The sequence below is a fragment of the Hippopotamus amphibius genome, chromosome 3 (genome assembly GCF_030028045.1).
Source record: "Hippopotamus amphibius kiboko isolate mHipAmp2 chromosome 3, mHipAmp2.hap2, whole genome shotgun sequence".
Taxonomy (NCBI): Eukaryota; Metazoa; Chordata; class Mammalia; order Artiodactyla; family Hippopotamidae; genus Hippopotamus; species Hippopotamus amphibius.
Window position 1 is genome coordinate 159,074,365 of NC_080188.1, and position 27,127 is coordinate 159,101,491.

At 35.8% G+C, this 27,127-nt stretch overlaps 1 protein-coding gene across 4 annotated transcripts in view; it reads left to right on the forward strand.

Moving 5' to 3' along the window:
* SYT14 (synaptotagmin 14) overlaps positions 1-27,127 on the forward strand; it is a 220,460-nt gene that overhangs the window by 123,755 nt on the left and 69,578 nt on the right. For all 4 annotated transcript variants that reach the window (XM_057727815.1, XM_057727816.1, XM_057727813.1 and 1 more), the window contains one exon: positions 23,358-23,629. In XM_057727815.1, coding sequence (XP_057583798.1) covers positions 23,358-23,629 — 272 coding nt within the window. The remainder of the gene's footprint in view (positions 1-23,357; positions 23,630-27,127) is intronic.

The following is a 27,127-nucleotide window of genomic DNA, read 5'->3' on the forward strand; positions in this document are numbered from 1 at the left end:
TTTCCGTCTTTTTTGGAACCTATTACATTTGAATGAGCCAAAATAGAATTCTGGAAAAGTAGACTAGAATAATTAAGTATTTTCTGTTAGAGAATTATGGTGGATAAAAGATTAATAACTCTTTTAAGACAAAATTCTTTAAAGATTTCCTTTTGAATTGCAATCTGTAAAGAATAATCTTGTATTGCATTGCAGTTCAACACATTATTTCTTCCTGTTGCTATAGAAACTAATTCTGGTGCAGCTGTGATTGCTAATCAAAATTCTAACATTATACAACCTTTTTCCCCCTTAGTGCTTCATTTTATTTTTAGTCACAAAATAATAAATTTCAAATGGTGAGTTCATAACAATGGTCAAAACATTAATGCAAATTTTTTTTAAAAATGAGCTCTTTTCTGTGAAAATAGAGGTATTCTTATTGTATAGTTTCAATATGAATAAAAAGAAAACAAAGCCTTTTTGCTGAATTACAAAGGTCTATAATTGCTATATTACATCAACATTGTGAAGCACTTAACTGCTTCATAATCCTAAATTGCTACTATTTGAACCATCTATTTTTGAAGTGTCTGGTTACTTGGTATTATAAAAACAAAAAAATAAAAACCCTCGAAATGCCTAAAGTCTTTTAACACAAAATGGTAATGAAGTCTGCCTATTGTTTTATCCTCAAAGAACTGAAATCACATCCCCAGTTTATGTCATAAGTAAAAGCTAATTAGTTGTTCTCATTCTTGTCTTTATTAGTATATAACCACCACGCCCACCCCCACCCCCACCCCAAACTACACTGCTAACATCATCCAGTGTAAATCTATATATATTTTACGGGCCAGAACTGAATTACTTTTTTTTTTTTTAAGAATATTGTGGTTTTTTTTTCCATTTCATAAAACAAATATAAAAATTTCTTACCAAATTATTCATAGCAAAAAATGTAGTATATAAACTCAACAAAGCTTAAGCTGATTTTAAAATTAAATCTTTGGTATTTGTCATAGTATCAGTTACAATATATTATTTGCATATATACTACTTAAAATTTTTATTTTCTGTTTTGATACATCAAATAAGGTAAATAAAGCTCAAATTTATCATTTCAGATTATTGATTGAAATTAAAACTCAGATGTGAAAAAAATTATCTTTTTATATGAATAAAATAAAATACAATGGGAAATACGGCAGGTAGGATTTCATAATACAATTGTATTAATTTTTTACTTTCATTTACTGGTAAGCATATTTTATCTGCTGATTAACATGAACATATAAAATTTTAGGAGCCTATAAAATGTTAGAGACTTGAGAAAGTACCAGATGTCTAAAGTTTGCACTTGGAAATAAAATCAGCTATACTTTAATAGATTTGTTGTGTCTCCGAGGTAATATAAATACTATATGTCCCAAGCTATCTATAGTCCTCAAAGATAACTGGGAATTTATTCCTTGAGCATGAGAATTCTTTAATGTTTTTAATGGAAGTCTTTCTGATTTATATTTTTTATGTAGCTTAATTGAATCTTTAATGGTAATTTAGGGTCATGATTAATATTGAACACTAGGTAAAACCAAAGTATGTATGTAGATGTAAAAATATATAAACATAGTACAAAAAATAGGAGGAAAAGCATTCTGTTGTAAGATTTCTGTGTTATGTATGAAATTATTTGAAGATAGATTGTGGTAAGTTAATGACATATATTATATAAATCCTAGAAGAACCACTGGAAATAAACCAAAACTTATGGCTAATAAGCTAATAGTGGAGAGAAAATTTAATTATAAAAGTACTAAATCCAAAAGAAATCAGAAAAAGAAGAAAACTGAACAATTAGGGCAAATAAAAAATTATAAGAGGGTAGATTTGTACTTAGCTGTATAGATGAGGTATTGGCAAACTATGCCCAATGAACCACATTTGGCCTGTTTTTGTATGGCCTGTGAACTAGAAATGAATTTTACATTTTTCTTAATTATGAGAAATATACGTAAGAAAATTTACCATTTTTTTAAGCTCTTTATTGGAATATAATTGCTTTACACTCTTGTACCAGCTTATGAGGTACACCAAAGTGAATCAGCTGTATTTATACACATATCCCCATATCCCCTCCCTCCCGCGACTCACCCCCACCCTCTCCGTCCCGGCCCTCTAAGGCATCACCCATCATCGAGTTGATCTCCCTTTGTTATACAACTTCCCACTAGCTATCTGTTTTACAGTTGGTAGTATATATATGTCTATGCTACTCTCTCACTCCGTCTCAGCTTCCCCGTCTCCCCCTGCCCCCCCAACCCAGTGTCCTCCAGTCCATTCTCTTCATCTGCATCCTTATTCTTCTCCTGTCACTGGATTCATCAGTACCAGTTTTTTTTTTTTTTTTTTAGATTCCGTATGTATGAGTTAGCATACAATATTTGTTTTTCTCTTTTTGGCTAACTTCACTCTATATGACAGACTCTAGGTCTATCCACCTCATTACGTATAGCTCCATCTCATTCCTTTTTATAGCTGAGTAATATTCCATTGTATATATATGCCACATCTTCTTTATCCATTCATTTGTTGATGGGCATTTAGGTTGCTTCCATGTCCTGGCTATTGTAAATAGTGCTGCAATAAACATTACAGTACATGTTTCTTTTTGGATTATGGTTTTCTCTGGGTATATGCCCAGTAGTGGGATTACTGGATCATATGGTAGTTCCATTGCTAGCTTTTTAAGAAACCTCCAAACTGTTTTCCATACTGGCTATACCAACTTACATTCCCACCAACAGTGCAGGAGAGTTCCCTTTTCTCCACACCCTCTCCAACATTTGTGTTTCTAGATTTTTTTATGATGGCCATTCTGACTGGTGTGAGGTGGTACCTCATTGTGGCATTGACTTGCATTTCTCTGATGATTAGTGATGTTGAGCATCTTTTCATGTGTTTGTTGGCCATCTGCATGTCTTCTTTGGAGAAATGTCTATTTAGGTCTCCCGCCCATTTGTGGATTGGGTTATTTGCTTTTTTGGTATTAAGCTGCATGAACTGCTTGTATATTTTGGCGATTAATCCTTTATCATTGCTTCACTGGCAAGTATTTTCTCCCATTCTGAGGGTTGCATTCTTGTCTGGTTTATGGTTTATTTCACGGTGCAAAAGCTTTTAAGTTTCATTAGGTCCAATTCGTTTATTCTTGATTTTATTTCCATGATTCTAGGAGGTGGGTCAAAAAGGATCTTGCTTTGATGTATGTCATAGAGTGTTCTGCCTATGTTTCCTCGAGGAGTTTTATAGTGTCTGGCTTTACATTTAGGTCTTTAATCCATTTTGAGTTTATTTTTGTGTATGGTATTAGGGAGTGTTCTAATTTCATTCTTTTACATGTAGCTGTCCAACTTTCCCAGCACCGCTTATTGAAGAGGCTGTCTTTTTTCCATTGTATATTCGTGCCTCCTTTGTCAAAGATAAGCTGCCCATATGTGCTTGGGCTTACCTCTGAGTTCTCTATTCTCTTCCATTGATCTTCCTTTTTATATTTCTGCCAGTACCGTACCGTCTTGATCACCGTGGCCTTGTAGTATAGTTTGAAGTCAGGAAACTTAATTCCACCAACTCCATCTTTCCTTCTCAAGATTGCTTTGGCTATTCGGGGTCTTTTGCGTTTCCATACAAATCATAAGATTTCTTGTTCTAGTTCTATGAAAAGTGCCATTGATAGTTTGATAGGGATTGCATTGAATCTGTAAATTGCTTTGGGGAGTACAGTCATTTTCACAGTGTTGATTCTTCCAGTCCAAGAACATGGTATGTCTCTCCATCTGTTTGTATTGTCTTTGATTTCTTTCATCAGTGTCTTATAGTTTTCTGCATGTGGGTTCTTTTGCCTCCTTAGGCAGGTTTATTCCTAGGTATTTTATTCTTTTTGTTGCAAGGGTAAATGGGAGAGTTTCCTTAATTACTCTTTCTGCTTTTTTGTTGTTAGCATATAGGAATGCAAGAGATTTCTGTGCATTAATTTTGTATCCTGCTACTTTACTAAATTCATTGATGAGTGCTAGCAGTTTTCTGGTAGAGTCTTTCCAGTTTTCTCTATATAATATCATGTCATCTGCAAAGAATGACAGTTTTACTTCTTCTTTTTCAATTTGGATTCCTTTTATTTATTTTTTTCTTCTCTGATTGCTGTGGCTAAAACTTCCAAGACTATGTTGAATAATAATGGTGAGAGTGGGCACCCTTGTCTTGTTCCTGTTCTTAGAGGGAATGCTTTCAGTTTTTCACCATTTAGAATGATGTTGGCTTTTGGTTTTTCATATATGGCTTTTAATATGTTGAGGTGATTTCCTTCTATGCACATTTTTTGGAGAGTTTTTAATCATAAATGGATATTGAATTTTGTCAAAAGCGTTTCCACATCTATTGAGATTATCATATGGTTTTTATCCTTCAATTTGTTGATATGATGCATCATGTTGATTGATTTGCGTATATTGAAGAATCCTTGCATCCCAGGGATAAACTCCACTTGATCATGGTTTATGACTTTTTTAATGTGCTGTTGGATTCTGTTAGCTAGTATTTTGTCAAGGATTTTTGCATCTACATTCATCAGTGATATTGGCCTGTAATCTTCTTTTTTTGTGACATCTTTGCCTGGTTATGGTATCAGGGTGATGGTGCCCTCATAGAATGAGTTTGGGAATGTTCCTTCTTCTGCTGTATTTTGGAAGAGTTTGAGAAGGATAGGTGTTAGCTCTTCTCGAAATGTTTGATAGAATTCACCTGTGAATCCATCTGGCCCTGGGCTTTTGTTTGTTGGGAGATTTTTAATCACAGTCTCAGTTTCCATACTTGTGCTTGGTCTGTTCATAGTTTCTATTTCTTCCTGGTTCAGTCTTGAAAGATTGTACTTTTCTAAGAATTTATCCACTTCTTCCAGGTTATCCAATTTATTGGCATATAATTGCTTGTAGTAGTCTCTCATGATCTTTTGTATTTCTGCGGTGTCCGTTGTTACTTCTCCTTTTTCATTTCTAATCCTGTTGATTTGCGTCTTCTCCCTTTTTTTCCCGATGAGTCTTGCTAATGGTTTATCAATTTTGTTTATCCTCTCAAAGAATCAGCTTTTAGTTTCACTGAACTTTGCTACTGTTTCCTTCCTTTCTTTTTCATTTATTTCTGATCTGATCTTTATGATTTCTTTCCTTCTGCTCACTTTGGGGTTTCTTTGTTCTTTCTTTAATTGTTTGAGGTGTAAGGTTAGGTTGTTTATTCCATATTTTTCTTGTTTCTTGAGGTAGGACTGTATTGCTATCAACTTCCCTCTTAGAACTGCTTTTGCTGCGTCCCATGGGTTTTAGGTTGTTGTGTTTTCATTGTCATTTGTTTCTAGATATTTTTTGATTTCCTCTTTGATTTCTTTAGTGATTTCTTGGTTGTTTAATAGCGTATTCTTTAGCCTCCATGTGTTTGTATTTTTTACAGTTTTTTTTTCCTGTGATTGATACCTAGTCTCATGGCATTGTGTCAGAGAAGATGCTTGATATGATTTCAGCTTTCTTGAATTTGCCAAGGCTTGATTTGTGACCCAAGATGTGATCTATCCTGGAGAATGTTCCATGTGCACTTGAGAAGAAAGTGTATTCTGTAATTTTTGGATGGAATGTCCTATAAATATCAGTTAAGTTGTGATGGTCTAAAGTGTCATTTAAAGCTTATGTGTCCTTATTTATTTTCTGTTTGGATGATCTGTCCATTGACGTAAGTGGGGTGTTAAAACCTCCTACTATTATTGTGTTCCTGTCGATTTCCCCTTTTATGGCTGTTAGCATTTGCCTTATGTATTGAGGTGCTCCTGTGTTGGGTGCATAGATATTTACAATTGTTATATGTTCTTCTTGGATGTATCCCTTGATCATTATGCAGTGTCCTTCCTTGTCTCTTGTAATAGTCTTTACTTTAAAGTCTAATTTGTCTGCTATGAGCATTGCTACTCCAGCTTTCTTCTGACTTCCATTTGCATGGAATATCTTTTTCCATCCCTTTACTTTCAGTCTATATGTATCCCTTGGTCTGAAGTGGGTTTCTTGTAGACAGCATACAGAAGGGTCTTGTTTTTGCATCCATTCAGCCAGTCTGTGTCTTTTAGTTGGAGCATTTAATCCATTTACGTTTAAGGTGATTATTGACATGTGTGTTCCGATTACTATTTTCTTAATTTTGGGGGGTTTGTTTTTGTAGGTCTTTTCTTTCTCTTGTGTTTCCTGCTTAGAAAAGTTCCTTTAGCAATTGTTGTAAGGCTGGTTTGGTGGTGCTGAATTCTCTAAAGCTTTTGATTTCTCTGTCGAGTCTGAATGAGATTCTTGCTGGGTAGAGTATTCTTGGCTGTAGGTTTTTCTCTCTCAGGACTTTCAGTATATCCTGCCATTCCCTCCTGGCCTGCAGAGTTTCTGTAGAAAGGTCAGCTGTTATCCTTATGGGTTTTCCCTTATATGTTATTTGTTGCTTTTCTCTTGCTGCTTTTAATATTTTTCCTTTGTGTTTAATATTCGTTAGTTTGATTAATATGTGCCTCAGTGTATTTCTCCTTGGATTTATTCTGTATGAGATTCTCTGTGCTTCTTGGACTTGATTATTTCCTTTCCCATGTTGGGGAAGTTTTCCACTATAACCTCTTCAAGTATTTTCTCAGACCCTTTCTTTTTTACTTCTTCTTCTGGGATGCCTATGATTCGAATGTTGGTGTGCTTACTGCTGTCACCAAGGTCTCTGAGACTGTCTTCCATTCTTTTTATTCTTTTTTCTCTCTCCTGCTCTGTGGCAGTTATTTCCCCCATTCTATCTTCCAGCTCACCTATTCGTTCTTCTGCCTCAGTCATTCTGCTGTTTATACCATCTAGAGTATTTTTAATTTCAGTTATTTTGTTGTCCATTTCTGTTTGTTTGCTCTTTAGTTCTTCTGATTGCTTATTAACTCTTTCTTGTATTTTCTGTATTTTGTTATTGAGATTTTGGATCATCTTTACTATCATTACTCTGAATTCTTTTTCAGGCAATTTTCCTATTTCCTCTTCATTTATTTGGTTTTGTGGGTTTTTTTCCTGCTCCTTTGTCTGCATGGTGTTTCTTTATTTTCTCATAGTAGTCCAAACTTCAGAAGTTGCTTCTCCTGACAGTAAAGGGGTTCAAAGCCCCAGACTAATGGCAGAGTGTTGAGTCAAACAAATACTAAGTCAATGAAACAGATACATGTATAAGACACACAAATACTGAATCCAGTAGAATATAAGGCATTAGAAAGACCTGACAGAAGAACCCCCATATGCTGCCAGACAATCAAAGAGGAAACCAATAGAAATTCAAAACCAAAACAGAACAAAACAAAAACTAAAACAGAAACCAAGAAACAAGAAAAAAACCCACAACACACGCACAATCCAGGGAGATTTTGAAAGCTAGGATCAGATATAATAAAGAGCAAGAGTACCACCAGAGAGACTGAAGATTCTCAGAATGAAATCAGACAGTTATACTTAGAACTAAGATAAAGACAAAGCTTAATAATAAATACCAAAACAGTGTGTCATCTGGAGAATGAGGCAAGAAAACAGAGGAGAGCAATAATGTTGCTTATAAGTATTTTAAGATAAAATAACTGAAAAAGGATAGAAGGCAGGGCAACAGAAGAGTGTAGTGTGACTGGAAATATGAAAAGATAAAGAAATAGAAATGTATAAAAGATAGAAATGAAAAGAAGGTAGGAGAGATACAGTCAGCACTGCAAAAAACTTAGAAATATATAAAAAGGCTAAAAATAAAAATATACATTATAAAATAGAATAAAAATATATGTTATAAAACGTATAGATCCCTTAGGACTAAGATTGTAATTAATTTAAAAAAAAAAAAGTAGAACTGACCCCAGAATGAACCAGATCAGTAGATTTAATACTAGAATTTCTGTTTCCTTGGGGTTTCAGCTGTAAGTGTCCTTCTACCCATCTTGGGCTTTTTGTATTTTTCTGTGACCAGCAGAGCTTCCTTTATTGTTTGTAAGCACTGGTGTGTGGGGAGAGAGAGGGTACAATAGTGGTTCCTTCCCCCCGGAGTGAGTGAGCAGTGGCACCCTGCCTGGATCATGGTGGCTCAGGCAGCTCAGGCCGAGAGAGCGACTCCAACTGTGGCTCCTCCCCCCCTGCTGTGACTCCACCGGAGCACCCTGCCTGGGTCACAGCAGCTCAGTCAGCCATGGCAATGTCTGTTTCAGAGGGACTCCAGCAGCTCAGGTGTAAACAGAATTTCTCCAGAGCTGGACCACTCTGCGGGCTTTTGGCTCTTGGCTGCAGGCACTCTGGGCCAGCCCTGCCCGGGGGCCTTTGTCATCCCTGAGTGGGTTAGGTAGGCCCACAGGGGTCCTTCCTTTGTCCATCACAGGTGCCGAGAGAGAGGCTACACCTGTGGCTCCTCCCCCCTGCTTGTGAGTCAGCAATATTGAGCTGCCACTATATCTGGGTAGCTTTCTGCGGTAGGCACTCTCTGCTGCGGATTTCTTTCCCTCCTGTCGTCTCAGTCCGTCTCCCCACTGCCAACAATGTTTCTCACCCTGAACCAGTTCTCCAGTTCCCATGTTCCAGCTCCCAGGCCCTCTGTTCAGCTGTGAATTGCCATCTCAGTCCAGGCACGCTGAGCCATGGTGCAGACTCTCCGTGTGTTTCTCCCTCTTTCCCATCTGCCACAGCTCAGCCTTCACCCTCTTTGAACAGTCCTAAATGCCTCCCTTCTGACAAAGGGAAATTCCCCGTTGGAGAAGGGGTTTCCTCATCAAATAAGGGACGTTTCCCCGAATTCAGCAATTTCCCCTCTCTTTTAGATCCCCCCACCTTAGGATGTGGGAGCCGTCCCTTTCCTTTCTTCTCCTCCTCTTTCTCCTTTCTTTTTTTCCCTCTGTTCTACCCAGTATGTCAGCATCTTTGCAGTCCTTTCTGGTGTCCGAGGTTGTTTGCTGGTGTTCAGCTGATTCTCTGTGGGAATTATTGTGTCTTTTGGTGTATTCCTGATGCATCTGTGGAGAGGGATGCATTCCACATCCTTCTGCTTTGCTGCCATCTTTCTCTCCCCAAAATTTACCATTTTAAACATTTTAAGTGTACAGTTCAGTAACATTAAGTAAATTCACATTATTGTACAGCCATCACCACCATCCATACCTTTTCAGATTCCCAAAGGGGCATAGAGTAGTCACAACTGTTGCAGCAAAGAAGAACAAAGTTAAAGACCTTATACTACCTCACCTCAGGATTTAGTATAAAGCCACAGTAATCAAGTGTGGTATTGGCACAAGGAGAGACATAATTTAGTGAAACAGAAGAGTCTAGAATGCAGACTCACACACATATGACAGTTATTTTCAACAAGGTGCCCAGATAATTAAATGAGGAAAAAGTCTTTCAGTAAGTGGTTCAGGAAGAACTGGATATCCACATGGAAAAATAATAAAAACTAATCTTTGCTTCACACCATGCCCCCAAATTAATTCTAGATGGGTTATAAATACAGATGTAAAAGGTAAAACTTATTTAATTACTGGAGAAGACATACAGAATCTTTGTGACTTAGGGTTATGCAAAGATTTCATTGCTGGGAATCAAACACATGAATCACAGGAGAAAATTGGAATGACTGACTACATTAAAATTTTAAAACTTTTGTTCTTCAAAATGCTATTAAGAAAATGAAGAGACAAGCCACAGACTTGGACAAAGTATTATAAATGTATGTTTTATAAAGGACTGTATCCAAATTACACAAGGAACTCTTAGAAGTCAGTAAGGACATTGTATGTAAACAAAACAAAACAAAAACAAGTTAACCCCCCACCCCAAAAAAGAAGTCAATAAGAAGAAGCAAACAACATGATTAAAAAGGTGGAAAAGTTGGACAAATCAATAACTAACGAAGTTTTATGAATGGCCAGTAAATACATGAAAAAATGCTCAAATTATTAGTCATTTGGGGAAACAGAAACTAAAACCACAGTGAGATATCACTACACAGCCAGTGAAATGCTTAAAATTTAAAAGATTGTCAATACCAAATATTGGGGAGGATGTGTAATAAATGGAACTTTTACACATTGTAGTTTGAATGCAAAATGGTGGAGCCAATTGAAAAATAGTTTGAAAAGATTAATTGTATCCCTGCAGTAGAATACAGATTAACAAAAAGTAACAAGCTTTTGACAGACACAAAAACATAGTTGAACCTCAGAAGCGTTTACAAGAAGTAAAAGATGCCAGACAGAAAAGACTATGTACAGTGTGATTCCATTTATATGACATCCTGTAAAAGGCATAACTATAGTGAAGGAAAGCAGATCAGAGGTTGTCCGTGGCAAAACTTGCGGAAGACAAAGAGGCATGAGAAAACTTAAGGGGGTTGGAAACGTTCTATGTCTCCTTTGTGGTCGTGGTTACAGGACTGTATGCATTTTATTGTCTACAGATTATACTGCAATAAACAGTAGTGTAAAAGTAGAGAACTTAATTAATTGGAATCCTCTAACTAACCATTACAAGAAGGCACTCTGAATTACCCCTAGCACTGATTGGCCTCTAATATCTCTGTTTCTGCTACCTGGTAAGCCTTGGGTGATGTGTCTTTACACATGTACAGCTAACTCTTGGTCACAGACTCGTGGCCGTCCTCCACAGAGACTTGTAAGGCCCCAATCTCTGCACAGCTTTCTTTTTAGTGCCTTGCCCCACAATCTCCAGCCACTTCAGCTGCCTCAAACCCTTATCTCTGGCTCCTCAGTTCAGGTGACTGTTTTGGCCTGCTTAGATTCTAATTCTAATTCACAGAAATAATGTGACATGCTTTAATTAGTAGAGTTCTAAAATGTTGGACAGTTAGTAACATCTCGTAATATCAGCAGTTCTTTTATTTCCTTAATGTTAAAACAGAAAATACAGTTTGAATTAATGGTCTGTAAACCCAGAAGTTTCACTGCCTTGCCAGTTATGTTTGGGTCACATTGAGATACCTCGGCAACAATTATTTTGCCCGTTACTCAACAAAAATGTTTAAGGTAATGTACTGTGTTTCTAGCTTTGTGTTGCTAGGCACTGCAGGCACAAAGGTAGAAGATACAGTACCTGCTCTCTCAGGGAGCTCACAGTTCTTAATATCAGAGCAGATAACTACAATACAGTGTACACGAGGAAGCAAAGATTGTTGTAGAAATATTTAGTAGGAACACTTAGCCTAATCTACATGCATGGATGTGTGTATTTGGGGGAAGGGTGGATACGTTTAGGGGGTAGGTGATGAATGTAAATAAGAAGGCTAGGAGAGAGTTAATGTGAAATGTTTATATTTTAAATCCTATTGGGTAAAAATAGCAATTCAATCTAAGGAGCAAAGCGAAGAAAGTAATGCAGTTGTTATACAACTTAGAAACTTTAATCTGGGATGGAATTAGACTGTGTGAGGTTAAATTTTAGAAATCATGTTATTTACTGCATATTTGTGTTTTAAACTATGTTGGGAATGTAAATATTTTCAGGCCCAACAGCCATTCTAGGTCTGCCAGTCTTTCTTCTCCAAAGTTCTTATATCCAGCCGGACCCACTAATTGAGGCCAACTCTTATTCCAAGCAAGGTTGAAAACCAAATTCTGTCCACTGAGAAGAGTTTCTTTCTTTCCTATCTTTCTGGGCCATCTCTGAAAGATTATAAAGATTATAACCCTTTATAATAGCAGAATATTTCACTCCTGCTGGTTTGGGGCATATCATTAGACATAACTTTTTAACCCTCAGTTAAGTAGTCACAGCATACTTGTGAGGCTATGCATGCAGGTTAAGCAAGACACAGCAGGCGTGACTGTGATACCTCCCTGTGCCTTCAGAGCCTACTTAGTCCTCATGCAAGATCTGCCACTTCCCCTTGATGGTGGAGTGCAGCTTGACATTCGTAACCCGATAGCTACGTAATCACATGTGATCTGCTTCATACTGGACAGATTGGATCACATTGCTACCCGGTGTCCCTTGATCTTCCAGTTAGTCTCTGTTTGATACTGGTATTTTGTTGGAGCTGTTTCTCAGAAACGAACCACTTTTCATTTTGCTTGCTGAAGTGAGTATAATCTTTTATCAAACCCTCAGAGTCAAGAAATGAGAGGCAATGAATAGATTTTCTACTCAGAAAGTAGATGTGCTAAGATTGTACTGTTAGAAAGTCAGTATGTGACTGTGTGAAGTATGATATGAATCAAGAATTATTTTAAGCTACCAGGGAAACAAAGCAAGAAAGATTAGGGTTTCAACCATGGTACAAAAGTAACTTGAACTGTCTTCTAATAAAATGTCTTTGGAGGTACAAAAAACATCATAATTTTAAAAAATCTGAAGACCTCCAATGCAATTTAACCATCAGAACTTCTCAATGATACTTTCAAGCATCATGACCTACTACAGACATTGGAGGACCCTTTGGTTTGCTGAGTCTTTAAGGTTAAGTGTAGAGTTTATGCTACTGTAACCTGGATCATCTGGAGAGACTTACCTTGCTCTGGATGCTACTCAAAGCTAATAGCTTTTTTTTTTACCTTATAAATGGCTTAGAGCTATACACTCAGTTATGGAATGTGCTGCTTTCAAAGTGTAAAGAGGCCAACCAAACTTTTTGTCTCCTTCTTAGCAGGAGGCAGACAAGGGGTAGTAAATTGTCTTTGACTTTGGGAGGAATACTATAGCATACCCCTGGATCCTCAAGAACTTTATTGAGGAGGCAAGCCCTGTATTTTCTCAAGATTTAATTCTCACTTCTGTCACACATGTACTTTTACCAAGAAACTTCATCTGTCAACTCTTCTACTCTTACAAGTTCTAATAGCTTGCTGTCTTCTAGAGCAGGATCAAAGAGATGTGGCATGGAATGTGGAGGCAGCCAAGGTCTCTGCAAAAGCAGATAGTGGCATAGAACAAGAATATTTTATTGTTTCCCTGAAGCAGGGCAATAGAAGTATTGCTGTCCTTACCAGATGTAAATAAACTGTTACGTTTGTTCTTTCTGGATTATGAAGGGGAAAGCGTTTGCTGAATTAAAGCTCCATATCAAGTACCAAGGCTGTGTTAATTACTCAAAAAAAAAGGCTCCATCTGGAGTGGCAGCTCCATTTGAAGTCCTCTTCTAATTAAGTTTATGATAATCTGCCATTATTTTTCAAGTCTGTTAATTTTTGTAGAGGCCAAACTAGTGAAGGCATTCACCAAACCCGCAATTCTCAAGTCTCTAACTGAGACTAATCTCGGCTTTTCCCTTGGGATGTCTTGTTGCTAAAGAAAGGAAACTGCAGTGGTTTCCAGTTGTCCCTTCCTGTAGTATATAGACACTGCTTGGAGAGCCTAAGTGTGGATTCTGCCAGTTGCTCAGAGTATATAGTCTAATTGTAAAGCCAAGAACTGGAAAAATAGTGGCAAGGTGATTTCTGAAATTTATTCTTAGATATTTGATGTTATCTAATGCTATTATATGGGATTGGTTTTAAATTTCACTTCCTAATTGTTCATTGTGTGTATGTAGAGATTCAGTTGATTTTTTAAATACTAATCTTATATTTAGTAAGGACACTGGATTTACTAAATATGCTTACTAACTCTAATAGATTCTCTCTAAATTATTTTGAGATTTCTACATCACAATCATCATCTAAGAGTAATGACGGTTATATCTCTTTCTTTCCAATCCCTTTACATCTTTTTCTCACTTTATTACATTGGCTAGGACCTCCAGTACATTGTTGAATAGAGGTGGTGATAAAAGGCATCCTTGTCTCATCCCTGATCTCAGAGATAAAGTTTTCAACATTTCACCAGTAAATTTGATATTTGCTGTAGGATTTTCAAAGATACCCTTTATGAGTTAAGGAAATTGCCTTCTATTCCTTGTTTGCACAGAGTTTTTATCATGAGTGGATAATTAATTTTATCAAATGTTTTTTTAAATCTATTGCAATTATCACGTTACATTTAACCTTTATTCTTTCAATGTAGTAAATTTGATAGATTAATTTCCTAATGTTAAATCCATCTTGCATGTATAAAACAACTTTACAGTCCTTTTTATCACCCTGAGTCATTTGAGGGGAAATGGCTTGCTGATCTGATGCTTCTTCACTCCCAAATACATTAGTGTATATTTTTTACAAGCAAGAATATTCTCTTACATGACCTCAATACAACCATCAAAATTAAGACATTAATATTGATATATTTTTAACATTTAATTCTTGGAACCCACTCAAGGTCAACAGTTGTCCAAATTATGTCCATTATAGGAAAAGAATCTAGTTCAAAATCATGCCTTGCATTTAGTTGCCATGTCTTGTTAGTCTCCTTCAGTCTAGAACAGTTCTTCAGTCATTCCCTTTTGAAGATTACACTGGTCTTTTAGAATATCTGAGTTTGTCTAATATTCCTCACAGTTAGATTTAGGTTATGCATCTCTAGCTGGAAGTGGTGCTGTATTCCTCTCATTGCATCTTATCAGATGATGCACAATTTTGATTTATCCCATTACTCAGAATGTTCACTTTGATCTCGTCATTAAGGAGGTGTCTGCTAGGTTTCTCTACTGAGTTACTCTTGATAATTAAGTCCTTTGTCAGAATGTATTTCTAACTATGTAAATAATCTGTTTCTCAAAATTCTTTCAGTTTATTCTTATATTCATTTATATCTAGATGGACTAATGGTTTCCTCTTTTCCTCAGTGTCTTATAATCAGTTACTATCACTATTTATTTTGAAGCTTAAATTGTTAGTGGGATTTTTGGTCATTGTGAACCCCTTCAAGCTGGTTTCTTTGTCCTTTTGACATGACCCCATCATTCTTTTGAGTGTGTTCTTACTCTCAACACAGCAAGCTTTTCTAGGCTTGTCTTGTATTCTCCTTTTCTCAGCCCTGGAATTAGCCATTTCTTCATGGAGTCTTGGTTCCTTTTAGTGAAGAACTGATTGAGAAGTTGAAATCTGGGCAGTAGGTGTGCTCATTGCTGTCAAAGTGTTGTTCTTAAGCCCTCTTAGTGGATAGAGCTAGGATACTCAGGAATGTGTGTGTGTACACATGTTATATGTGTATTTACAATATAGTTCTACCTATTACTAACAACCTGAGTTCACACTGATATCTTTTAATTCTAATCCAGTATCATAGAGTTTATTCTAGTTATTTTGCATTCCATATTTATAACTCCCTTTTCAAACACTGAAAGACCTGGCTCCCATTAACCATAATATATTTATTGTTTAATCACTACCACCCCCCATCACTCTGCACAGATGCCCCTTTTACCCCATTTAGTTTCAAATATCACATGCAGCCTTTTCCACCTGTGGGTGTCCTCATGACCCTCAGAACATGGACCCTGACAGCCCAGGCCAGCTTGCCTCCCATTGAATGTCTCCATCATCCTACCTAAGCTCTAGCTTCCTGCTTGGGTTCTGACCCCATATGCCAGGACTTCCCCTTTTCCCCACAGTTGCCTTCCTCCCCCCACTTGGCCCAGACAGCACACGCTAAGTTATCCTTACACATGGATAGCACCCCATCCCCCCCACCATCCAGCTTAGGTTCTGGTTGGCCTGTGTCAGGCCACCTGTCTGTGTGGATGCCCTCCTCAGCCTTCCTGGGCTTGACAGCCCACACCACCCCTCCGTGGCTCTGATCCTACCCGGGCTCTGGCTCCTTTCTCTCACTGAGTGAGACACACTCCTCACTCTGTTTGGGCTCTGTTGCCCCAGGCTAGACTTCCCATCCATGGGGAACCTTCTTATCCTGCTGAGGCTCTGGTTCCCTGTGCTGGGCCTTTCTCACCCAGACTGGGTTCCATCATGCTGCATGGCACTGCTGCATGTGTGGATGCCCTCTCTGCCCTACATGAGCTCTGACACCTCACTTCTGGCCTCTCCCTGAATGAAGGCCCTCCTCACCCCACTTGTGCTCTGATACATGGCTCCAGGCCACTGCAGCTTCTTGTGCCACCACCAGTGCAGACCACTGCCTCCCTCTGCCCCACTGAATAGCTTTAGGGTTGATAAATTTCAAGAAAGGGAAGAACAAAGGGAAAGCTTGCTATTTTTTTAATGTCTGATGGGTTTGAAATGATGTCCTCTTTTATATTCTTGATATTAATAATTCATGCCTTCTCTCTTTTTCTTCCTGACTAGTCTCTCCTAGCAGCTTATCAGTTTTATTAGTGTTCTCAATGAATTTTATTTTGGTTTGCTGATGCTTTCTATTGTATACGTGTTTTCTCTTTTTGATTTATGCTTCTTATTTCATTCCTCCTAATTTCTTTGAGTTACACTTGTTTGTTTTTTAATTTTTAACTTCTTGAAATAGGAACTTATAACACTGTTTTCAGCCTTCCTCTCTCCCTGCCCTCCCTGGTATATGCACTTAGGCCTGTAAATATCCTTCTTATCCACATTCCACAAGTATTTATAGGGATTATTTTTATTATCATTATTTTCAATATGTTTTCTAATTTCTATTGTGATTTCTTTTTTAATCCATGGGCAATTTAGAAGTTTATCTTAATTTCTAATTATTTTATCTAGATATCTATAGTTTTTTTAGTTATATTTTTGTTTGTCATTTCTAGTTTGATTCCACTGTGGTTAGAAAACATCCTCTTTACACTTCTAGTTTTGAGAACTGTGTTGAGCCTTAATTTATTACCCAGTATATGATCAATTTTGGCAAATTTCCCCAGGCATTTGAAAAGAAATGTGAATTCTACAGATGTTGAATATTCACCACTTTTTAAAGCTGCAGTTCCTAAACTCTGAAAACCACTGTCTTAAAACATAATGTTAAGAACTACAGGTCATGTTCCTGATATGCATGCATCCTATTTTTTTCTAGAATAGGAAGATACTTTGTCTTATTTTGTATCTACTGTGCAGTGTGCAAATGGCAAATTAAAATGCTTAAAATATATTCATGCATGAACCCTTTTATGGATATGTCATTTCCATAAAATAGGGTATGAAATTGGGTTGTAAAATGAGGGATAAAGTAATAGTAGGGCATCATCATTTTGGTGTTTGATAGTCCCACAAAAATTTCTTCCTAAGATTGGATGTTTACAGTGTAATTTAACAACTGTGATGTAAATTGTGTTATATTATAAAACAACTGTCTTAAAATTTTTTCCAATATCAATCCAGTTTAAGCCAATTTTTAGTTATAACATTGAGACAATATAAAGCAATTATCAATGAGAGAAAAAAGATATTATTACAAAAGTTAAAAAAAGGAGAAATCCTCAGAACTGTACCTTTTTAATGAAATTTAGATTCCAGATTCATTTGGTGTTCTTCACTTTGAAAAGTAAAATGCAAGAGTAAAATGAAAAGTAAAGAGAAAACTACGTCAATATCACTTTCAAACTTTGAGAATGTATACAATAATATATAATTATGTAAACCTACATATATATAATTTATATATCCCAAGGTTTATATATTATATATATATCTCACTTATGTGTTCCAAAATATTTTATATGTTCCAATTCACAGCTTTAAAATTGTTTCTCTCAAACCCAGAAACAATATTGAAGTCTACCCATGGAACCTACTTAGCATCTTTAAATATCACTGAACTTCTTTGGGGTAACTTATGCCTTGGTCTTTAGAGCACAGTTACACTAAATCTAAATAAGAGCCACATGACTGGAGCTCAGCTGTGTGAGTCCCATAGTTGGTGGCAGGGACCTGATATATAAAAAGTAAACCAAAGGAAGTAAGATCTAACATAATTACCAGACAGAAATTATGTCATGGTCACATCAAAAAGAAGTTCAGGAATGGATTATTAAAGTGGGAAAAGAGCCACAGAAAGAGAAGATATTTAATAAAAATGAAAACTGAAATCAGTTGCCAGACTGATGTATAAGGAAGGCAAGGATCCTTTATCTTCCTCCTTCCTGGAATCTTTAGGCATCTAATTTTTGTTTTGTTTTGTTTAATGTGTGTGTGTATTTTTATACTCCCAAATAGTGTATAAGCTTTTGGAAGGGAAGTATTGAGTCATTTTTTACTTTTCCCAGTTTTATTGAGGTTTAATTGACATATAGTTTTGTATTATTCCAAGGTGTACAACATAATGGTTTGATATATGTAAGTATTGCAAAATGATTATCACAATAAATTTAGTTAACATCAGTCACTTCACATAGTTACAAATTTTTTCTTCTGATGAGGACGTTTATCTACTTTTATTCTACTCTCAGCAAATTTTAAATATATAATACAGTATTATTGACTATAATCACTGTCCTGTACATTACATCGCCAGCACTTATTTATCTTCTAACTGGAAGTTTGTACCTTTTGACCACGTTCACCCCTTTCCCACACACCCAGCCCTGCCTCTTTTTTTTTTTTTTTTTTGCCAACCACCAATCTGTTCTCTGTATCTATAAATTCAGTTTTTTAAGATTCCACATATAAATGACATCATACAGTATTTATCTTTCTCTTTCTGACTTATTTTACTTAGCATAATGTCCTCAAGGTCCATCCCTGTTGTCACAAATAGCAGGATTTCCTTCATTTTTATGGCTGAATAATAGTCCATTGTCTGTATATGCCACATTATCTTTATCCATTCATTCGTTGATGGACATTTAAGTTTTTTCCATGCCTTGACTATTATAAATAATACTTCAGTGAATATGAGAATGCAGATATCTTTTCAATATAGTGATTTCATTTCCTTCAGATAAATACCCAGAAGTGGAAATGCTAGATCTTATGGTACTTCTATTTTTAATTTTTTGAGAAATCTCTATATTGTTTTTCAAGTTCCTTCAACAGTTCACACTCCCACCAGTGGTGCACAAAGATTCCCTTTTCTCCACATCCTAGCCAGTATTTGTTATCTCCTGTCTTTTTTTAATAACCATTCTAACAGGTGTGAGTTAATATCTCATTGGGGTTGATTTGCATTTCTCTGATAATTAGTGCTTTGAACACCCTTTCAAGTACCTATTGGCCATTTGGATATCTCCTTTGGAAAAAGAAGATTTTTTCCCAAAGGCATTTTTTAGTTTCTCAACCAATTTTTAAATCAGATTGTTAGTTTTTTCACTGAGTTGTGTGAGATTTTTATGTATTTTGGATATTAACACTTACCAGATATATGATTTGCAAACATTTTCCACCATTCTATAGGTCACCCTTTTAATTTTCTTGAGTGTTTGCAGTGCAGAAGCTATTTAGTTTGACATAATCCTACTTGTTTATTTTTGCTTTTGTTGCCTTTGCTTTTGCTGTCAAATCTAAAATATTGTTAAGGCCAATGTCAAGGAGCTTACCCACTATGTTTTTTTCTAGGAATTTTATGGTTTCAGGTCTTATGTTCAAGTATTTCATCCATTTTGAGTTGATTTATGTATTTGGTGTAAGACAATAGTTCAGTTTCTGCTTTGTTATTATTTTGCATGTGGCTGTCCAGTTTTCCCAACACCATTGATTGAAGAGACTATCCTCTCCCCATTGTATTTTCTTGGCCCCTTTATCATAAATTAATTGAGCCTACATGTGTAGGTTTATTTCTGGGCTCTCCATTCTGTTGTATTGACCTATGTATGTGCTTTTGTGCCAGTACCATACTGTTTTGATTACTGTAGCTTTGTAGTATACTTTCAAATCAGAACGTGTCATACCTCCAGCTTTCTTCTTCTTTTTCAAGATTGTTTTGGCTATTTGGAATCTTCTGTGTTTCCATACAGATTTTAACATTGCTTTTTCTATTTCTGTGGGAAAAAAAGCCATTGGAATATTGATAACAATTGCATTAAATCTGTAGATTGCTTTGGGAAGTATGAACATTTTAACAGTATTCTTCCAATCCATTAACACAGAATATCTTTCCATTTATTTGTGTCTTCTTTAACTTCTTTCATCAGTGTCTTATGGTTTTTAGTGTACAGGTCTTTTACCTCCTTGGTTAAATTTATTCCTTGGTATTTTATCCTTTTTAATGCAATTGTAAATGGGATTTTTTTTCTTAATTTCTTTTTTATGACAATTGATTGTTAGTTGATAAAAACACAACTGATTTTTTATATTGATTTTGTATCCAGAAACTTTACTGATTACGTTTATTACTTCTAACAGTTTTTTGGTGGACTCTTGATGGTTTTCTATATATAATATTATGTCATCTGCAAATGGAGACAGTTTTACTTCTTCCTTTCCAACTTGGGTGTCTTTTTTTTTTTCTTGCCTAATTACTCTGCAAGGACTTCCAGTACTATGTTGAATAAAAGTAATGAAAGTCAGCATCCTTGTCTTGTTCCCAGTCTTAGAGGAAAAGCTTTCAGCTTTTTACTGTTGAGTATGATGTTACCTGTGGACTTTTCATATATGGATTTTATTATGTTGATATATGTTCCCTCTATACCCAGTTTGTTGAGAGTTTTTATCATGAATGGATGTTGAATTCTGCCAAATACTTTTTCTGTATCTATTGAGATGATCATATTATTTTTATATTTCATTTTGTTAATTTTTTGTATTACACTGATTGGTTTCCATATGTTGAACCATCTGCTGGAATAAATCCTACTTGATTATGATGTATGATCCTCTTAATATATTATTGAATTCTGTTTGTTAATATTTTGTTGAGGACTTTTGCATCTGTATTCATCAGGAATATTGACCTATAATTTTATTTTTTTGTAGTGTCCTTGTCTGGCTTTGAGTAATGCTGGCATGGTAAAATAAGTTTGCAAGTGTTCCCTCCTTGCCTTTTTTTTATGAGTTTGATAAGGACTGATATTAATTCTTCTTTAAGTATTTGATAGAATTCACCAGTGAATCCATATGATCCTGAACTTTTGTTTGTCAGGAAGTTGATTGCTGATTCAGTCTCCTTACTAGTAATTTGTTTGTTCAGACTTTCTATTTCTTCATGATTCAGTCTTGGTAGGTTGTATGTTTCTTGGAAGTTATCCATTTCTTCTAGGTTTTCCAATTTGTTGGTGTATAATTTTTCATAGTAATCTCTTATGATCCTTTTTATATATAGTATCAATTGTAATTTCTCTTCTTTCATTTCTAATTTGAGTCTTCTCTCTTTTTTTTTTCTTGGTGAGTGGCATCTACTCTTTTCCATATAGATATGAACAGTGATATGGATCCCATCCCCAGCTTCAGTTTGATGGCTTCTGATTAACATAAGCCAATTATGGTAATCACATTCCCCATACCACAGATAGGTTTAGAAATAGACATGTGACCCAGTTCTGTCCAGTGAGATCTGTAGGGTAATATGCTGAGGTACTTCTCAGAAAGATCATTTTTCTTTTTGAAAAAAGTAAGGTAAAGGAAAAGATGGCATGCTGATTCTTAGAACCACTACATTGGGAATTTTTTAATTGACTTAATGTACAGTAAATATTTAGGTATTATAATTTAATTTATAATTCAGTGGCTGATTAAATATACATTTTTAAAGGGAGAGAAGATGCCAGTTTAGGGATTTAAACCACCCCCCCCAAAAAATAATAAATAAATTTTTAAAAAAAACTAGCAGTAGGGAATATATTTAGAAACAACAGAAAATTCAAATATCAGGTTTTGTTGGGGTTTTGGTGGTTTTTTGTTTTCTGGCCATGCTGCGTGGCATGTGGGATCTTAGTTCCCCAACCAGAGATTAAACCCGTACACCCGACACTAGAAGTGCAAAGTCTTAACCACTGGACTGCCAGGAAAGTCCCTGCTTTTGTTTTGTTTTTTTAAAATAGGGATTTATTTGTCTCAGGCATCAAGAAGTTTGGAGATGCTAACTTAGTGATTTTTCAGATGCTTCTTCATCATTCTTATTTTTCATTCTCATGCTTGTTACTTCATGGTTTCAAGATGAGTGCTACACCTCCAAGCAGGAGGAAGGGGAAGGGCCAGTGAACAAATGGGGCCTGCCAGTTGATTTTGCCTGCTTTTGTCAGGAAAACAAAAGTTTTTCTGGAAGCCCCATTCTGAAATCTGGTTTATCGTGTTTTATTGGCTCTATCTGCAACTCATCTATTTAATCTATCTTCTCAATTTAGCTTCAGCTATATTAAGTCATTAACTTTTGTACTTTGTGCTTATTTCTAAAGTTGATATGTTAGACTCACTAGGTGAGACATTTAATTTCTTTTTCCAGAATTAGGGCTTCTGAGCAAATATGTAAATCTGTGTTGAGCTTATGCAAATTAATATTTTCCATTTGAACCAGACGTGGTAATTTTTAAATGAGTTTTATAGTTCTTATGTAAAGTTTTTCTATCTTAGGAAGAACAGAAGACCTATTGAACATTTGAACTGAACTCTATTATAAAATTACAATACAAACTACCTTTTTTCAGAGTGCCTTTTGAGAATGGAGAGTCACAGTCCATTAAAGGAAAAAATGAGCAGTATTTGAATTTAGTATCTGATATTGTGTCCAGGATTTATCCACACAGGCTTGCTGTTCCTAAATTGTGTACTGAACTCTATTTCCTTACATACCCTCCTGTCCCCACCTCTGTCCTGTTCATAGACATGTGTATTCTCAGTTATTTAGATAAATCATTGAGGTAAAAGTTAAAAGCATGATTTAAGAGAGAAAGAAAATGTAGTTTCAAATTAACTGCTGGAGGTAGAGATGCCTACTACAGACAAGGTGGAACTGTACTTTAGAAGGAGTCAGATGCAGGGTGTGGTGGAGCAGGGAGTGGCCTCTTTATAATGGAGACGGGGTGCATAGGGAAATTAGACCTTGATTCACACTGCACCTCATTTCAGGATTCTGGCTCTAGGATAAATGTGGAAAAATAGTTTCCGACACTGCTAAGTTGAATGCTAGTTTAAGTTCATCTCAGTAATTGAAAAAATAAATGAGGTTTATGTTTGTTTTACCAACTATATTTTTCCTATTGTGGCTAGAGAGGTGACAGATCATAAGGGAATAAATGAAGTTTGTATACTTTAGGATTGTTTTGAAAGACCTAAATAAATTATTGATTTCACTAGTGTATGTCACTCTTCCATTTTTACAGTATAAAACAGGGTCTCTTTTGGTATATAATTTTTATTTTTCCTGATTTTATTATGCAGGAGGAGAGGAATGGGAAACCAGATTATTTGATTTCTGCATCTGAACTAGGGAAGAAGAAAATTCATTAGTAAATCTAGTAGTTACCTAGCCACAAAATTTTAATCCAGTTTTTTTTAAGTTATTTACAATTATTGTGGACTGTACTGCATGTTGAGGCTAATTGGAAAGAGTGACCAGATTCTTAATTATTATCAGGAAACTGCATTCAGAGAATGAGAAGAACACCCCCACTGGATGAATTGCAGCCACCACCATATCAGGATGACAGTGGTTCTCCCCATCTCTCATGTACACCCTCAGAAATTGGGGACAGTAAATGTGAATTTTCCCACTGCAGCAACAGTCCAAGATGCTCATATAACAAGTGTCCGAGTGAAGGAAGCACAGGTCATGAAATAGAAAGTTTTCATAATAAAGGATATGAAGAAGATGTTCCAAGTGACAGCACTGCAGTCCTGAGTCCTGAAGTAAGTAAAAGCACATAGAATTTTTTAAATGAATGTTATTTGGAAGATAATAATCCTGTGCTTCTCCTCTTGGTCAGAAGGTTTTATCACTATCTTGTCCTTTGTGGCTTATGGTACCTGTTTCTATTTTTATCCAGCAGAATTTTCAGGGCTTTCCCAACCATCCTTCAACTCTCCCCCAAAAAAGGATAGGTAGGTAAAATTGAAAGCAATATGCAAGATATTGAGAAGTATCTTCCCCCTGGTTTCAGCCTCAATAGGAGTTTAAAAAATTTTTCTTAACATTTTACATAAAACATTCTGGAATTACCCATTTCTTTTATCTTGAGATTCCTATTTATGTTTGGGCTTATTTTTAAGATTGTTTTATTTGGATATTTTTACCATTGGGAGGTTGCCCTTTAATGTTTTACAAGTCTTTCAGAATAATGTTTCCATACCATGAACTATGGAAGGGATAAGTGATGCTCTGCTTTACTAATGAAATTTGAATCCATGATATCATGCATTCAGAGAGGTTAGTTGGTTGTATTTTAAGTTATTTCCTTTTTTTGGAGCAAAAAATGTGAAAAACAACAATAAAAATAGGTGTGTTATACTTTTGAAGTCTTTCCATGTTCTGAAAAGGATTTGTTTTAATCTTTCTATGATGGTGAAGACTATAAAGGTAATATAGAGGTTTTCATAAGCCAGTGTTTACTTTTAGGTTTATTTTTTTCTAGATCTCAAGTTTTTACAACTTTTGTTCCAGACAACATTTCATGATGCTGCAGTGTGTCAGTGTTCTTACTAGGTGAATTTTTATCTACTGCCAAAATTAAATAATGAAAGTAGAGCTCTGAATAGAATTTCCTTAAAGTTGTTCGTAAATAATTTCTACAACACTTTTTATCTTTTACTACTTTTGTACTATTTCTAATATTATTATATAGTATACAACTTAGAAGAAAATTCTACATTGGTATTGTAAGTTTAATATAGCAGTATTTCATAATTTTCCACAAAGAATATTTCTCCATGTTTTGTACCTTGAGCAAATTTGAGATAACTATTTTATAGACTTGCAAACTATATAGATAGCCAACAAGTTAACAGTGAAACCTGGATTGTGGAACTAACAACAACAATAATAGCTGTCACCAATTGTGCCAGGAATTTTTCTATAAGCTTTACATAGTCAGCTCATTTAATTCTAACAACCTCATCTTCAGGAAGTTGTTATTTCCATTTTAGAAATGAAAACATTAAGACTCAGAGAATTAAGCAATTTGCCCAAGTATAAGCAGTTCTTAAACAGTAGAACTATAATTCAAACCCAGGTCTGCCTGACTGCAAAAACAGTTCTCTTAACAACTATGCTGTATTGCCCACCTTTACCTGAATCACTGTGTGGGAAATTGCGTTGAAGTATTGGTACCCTCCAAGTATACCACCACACAAGCTATCCCACAGGATTCACAGACGAAATTAAGATTACTCAGATTACACTGTGTGTGTATGTGTGTGTGTGTTTTAAGCTATTTCAAATATAAAGCAAGAAGTAAGAGGATCAAGATGAGGGAGGAGAACACAGTTAGGGTAGGATACCAGTAGGTACAGGTGGCAAGACAACACCATATGAATCCTGGTTTATATAATGTCCTTATGTCCAGTCTTACTCTTTCTGCTCCGATCATCAGCATTCCCTAATTATGGCATGGTAACAAGGACAAAAGTTGAAATTTGAACAAGGGTGCCAAGCGCCAAAAACACATACTTGAGAGATGCAGGGGCAAGTACTCCTGGCCACCAGTGAAACTTTCAGTTAGTCTGCTAAATAGACATAGATTTTATCTTCATTTCTTAAATAGAACACATGGGTGACAGAGCTGTCAGCCCAGAGGTGACATGATCATAGCTTGGGCTTTCCATCCCTTTCCATAGTAATAGTCATTTGTTCTATCTTATTTTCTATTTATTCTGTCTTTGACATAACTTGCAAGTTACTATCTATATTTACCACATCTTCTGAATTCTGCCTGTTTCTCTCAAGTTACTTCCTTACTTATTATCTATAGTTAACAGAGCCTGTGAGTTTTGCCTATATTTCAGAAGGTCGCTATATTAACACTTCTTATGAGTCTCCTCTATCCTGCTTGCTTTTTGTCTTCTACAGCAGAACTGAATATATTCAAACTACAGCAAATGCATGTTATGTAAATACTTAGGTGCTGATAGCCTATGTTAGTGTAAAACTCATTCTTGTGTTTTTTTCAAGTTTATTTTGCTTCCTACAATTCCTTTATTAGATATTATTTATCAAATAGAAAATTCTTACCGTCCTATTGGTTTAATCTAGGATCCAGCTGTCTTAGAGCCTGTATCCCTACACAGTTGAACTAGAAGAGGAGAAAGGAGGGTTCAGAAGGATTCCCCAGCAAGGAGTTCATTAACTGTATTGATGACCTGTTACTAACTAAAGATTATTCAAAACTTTGACTCAGAACCTTGACAAGAGGGATTCTTTTCTAATTACCTACTTGTAGAACACAAGTGGTAACTTCTATCTGTAAAATTCCCACCCTTTTAACCCTCAGTTTCACAAGAACTGTCAGAATGCCCAGGAAAAAAAAATAGGCAGGCACCAAGAGAAACAAAATTCAGAAATAGCTATCTGGAACCTTGTAAAAATCTTTATTGCCTTGAAAATCTTAGCCAATGTGACACTATTTTAGAAAATATTTAATTGAAAAATAAATTATGTAATTAATCATTTACTTACCAGTTATAAATTGGGATGCATTAAAACATTTTGCTCCAAACTGTAAATTTAAGAGAATGTTTTTACCCTGATCTAATCACATTGCATAAAAAACTGAATTCTTCCTATGAGAGTTTGTTCCTGTTCCTAAAGTATTCTTCTTCACTTGTCATCTTTCTTCCATACATGATACCAATTGAGTCATCGTAGGTAGACATGTAAGATTTATAAGGTCAAAGACTTGTGTCTTTTTGGTTTTCTGCTGCATCCCCGCACCTAAAATATGTCCCCGCCTATATAGTAGGCGCAATAGTTAGGTACATGTTAAGCTGCTGTAACAAGGAGACAAGTATAATGGCAAATACAGATACAAAACCACAGAAGATTGTTTGTCTTTCATTTAACAATAGTCCTGGGTGAGTAGGTGACTTTGCTCTACAATATCATCCTCCCAGTTCCTGCTTTTTAGTCACTCTCCCATCCCCTAGGGTGTTGTCCTAATCCACTTGGTCCAAGCTGACCCACACACATCCTATCTGTGTATCTGCTTGTGTGGGAAGAGTGAGAGAGATAGAGAGTGACAAGCAGGTAGTTTTTCTACAAACCTGGTCTCAATGTTTCATACAGAACTCTGTTTCTCTCTCATTGACTCGAGCAGAGTTTCATGGCCATATCAGTTGTAAGGAAGATTTTGAAGTAAAGTCTCTTGCCAGACAATGTGTTTGCGGCTAAAACCCAGGTTGTTTTTTTGAGAAATG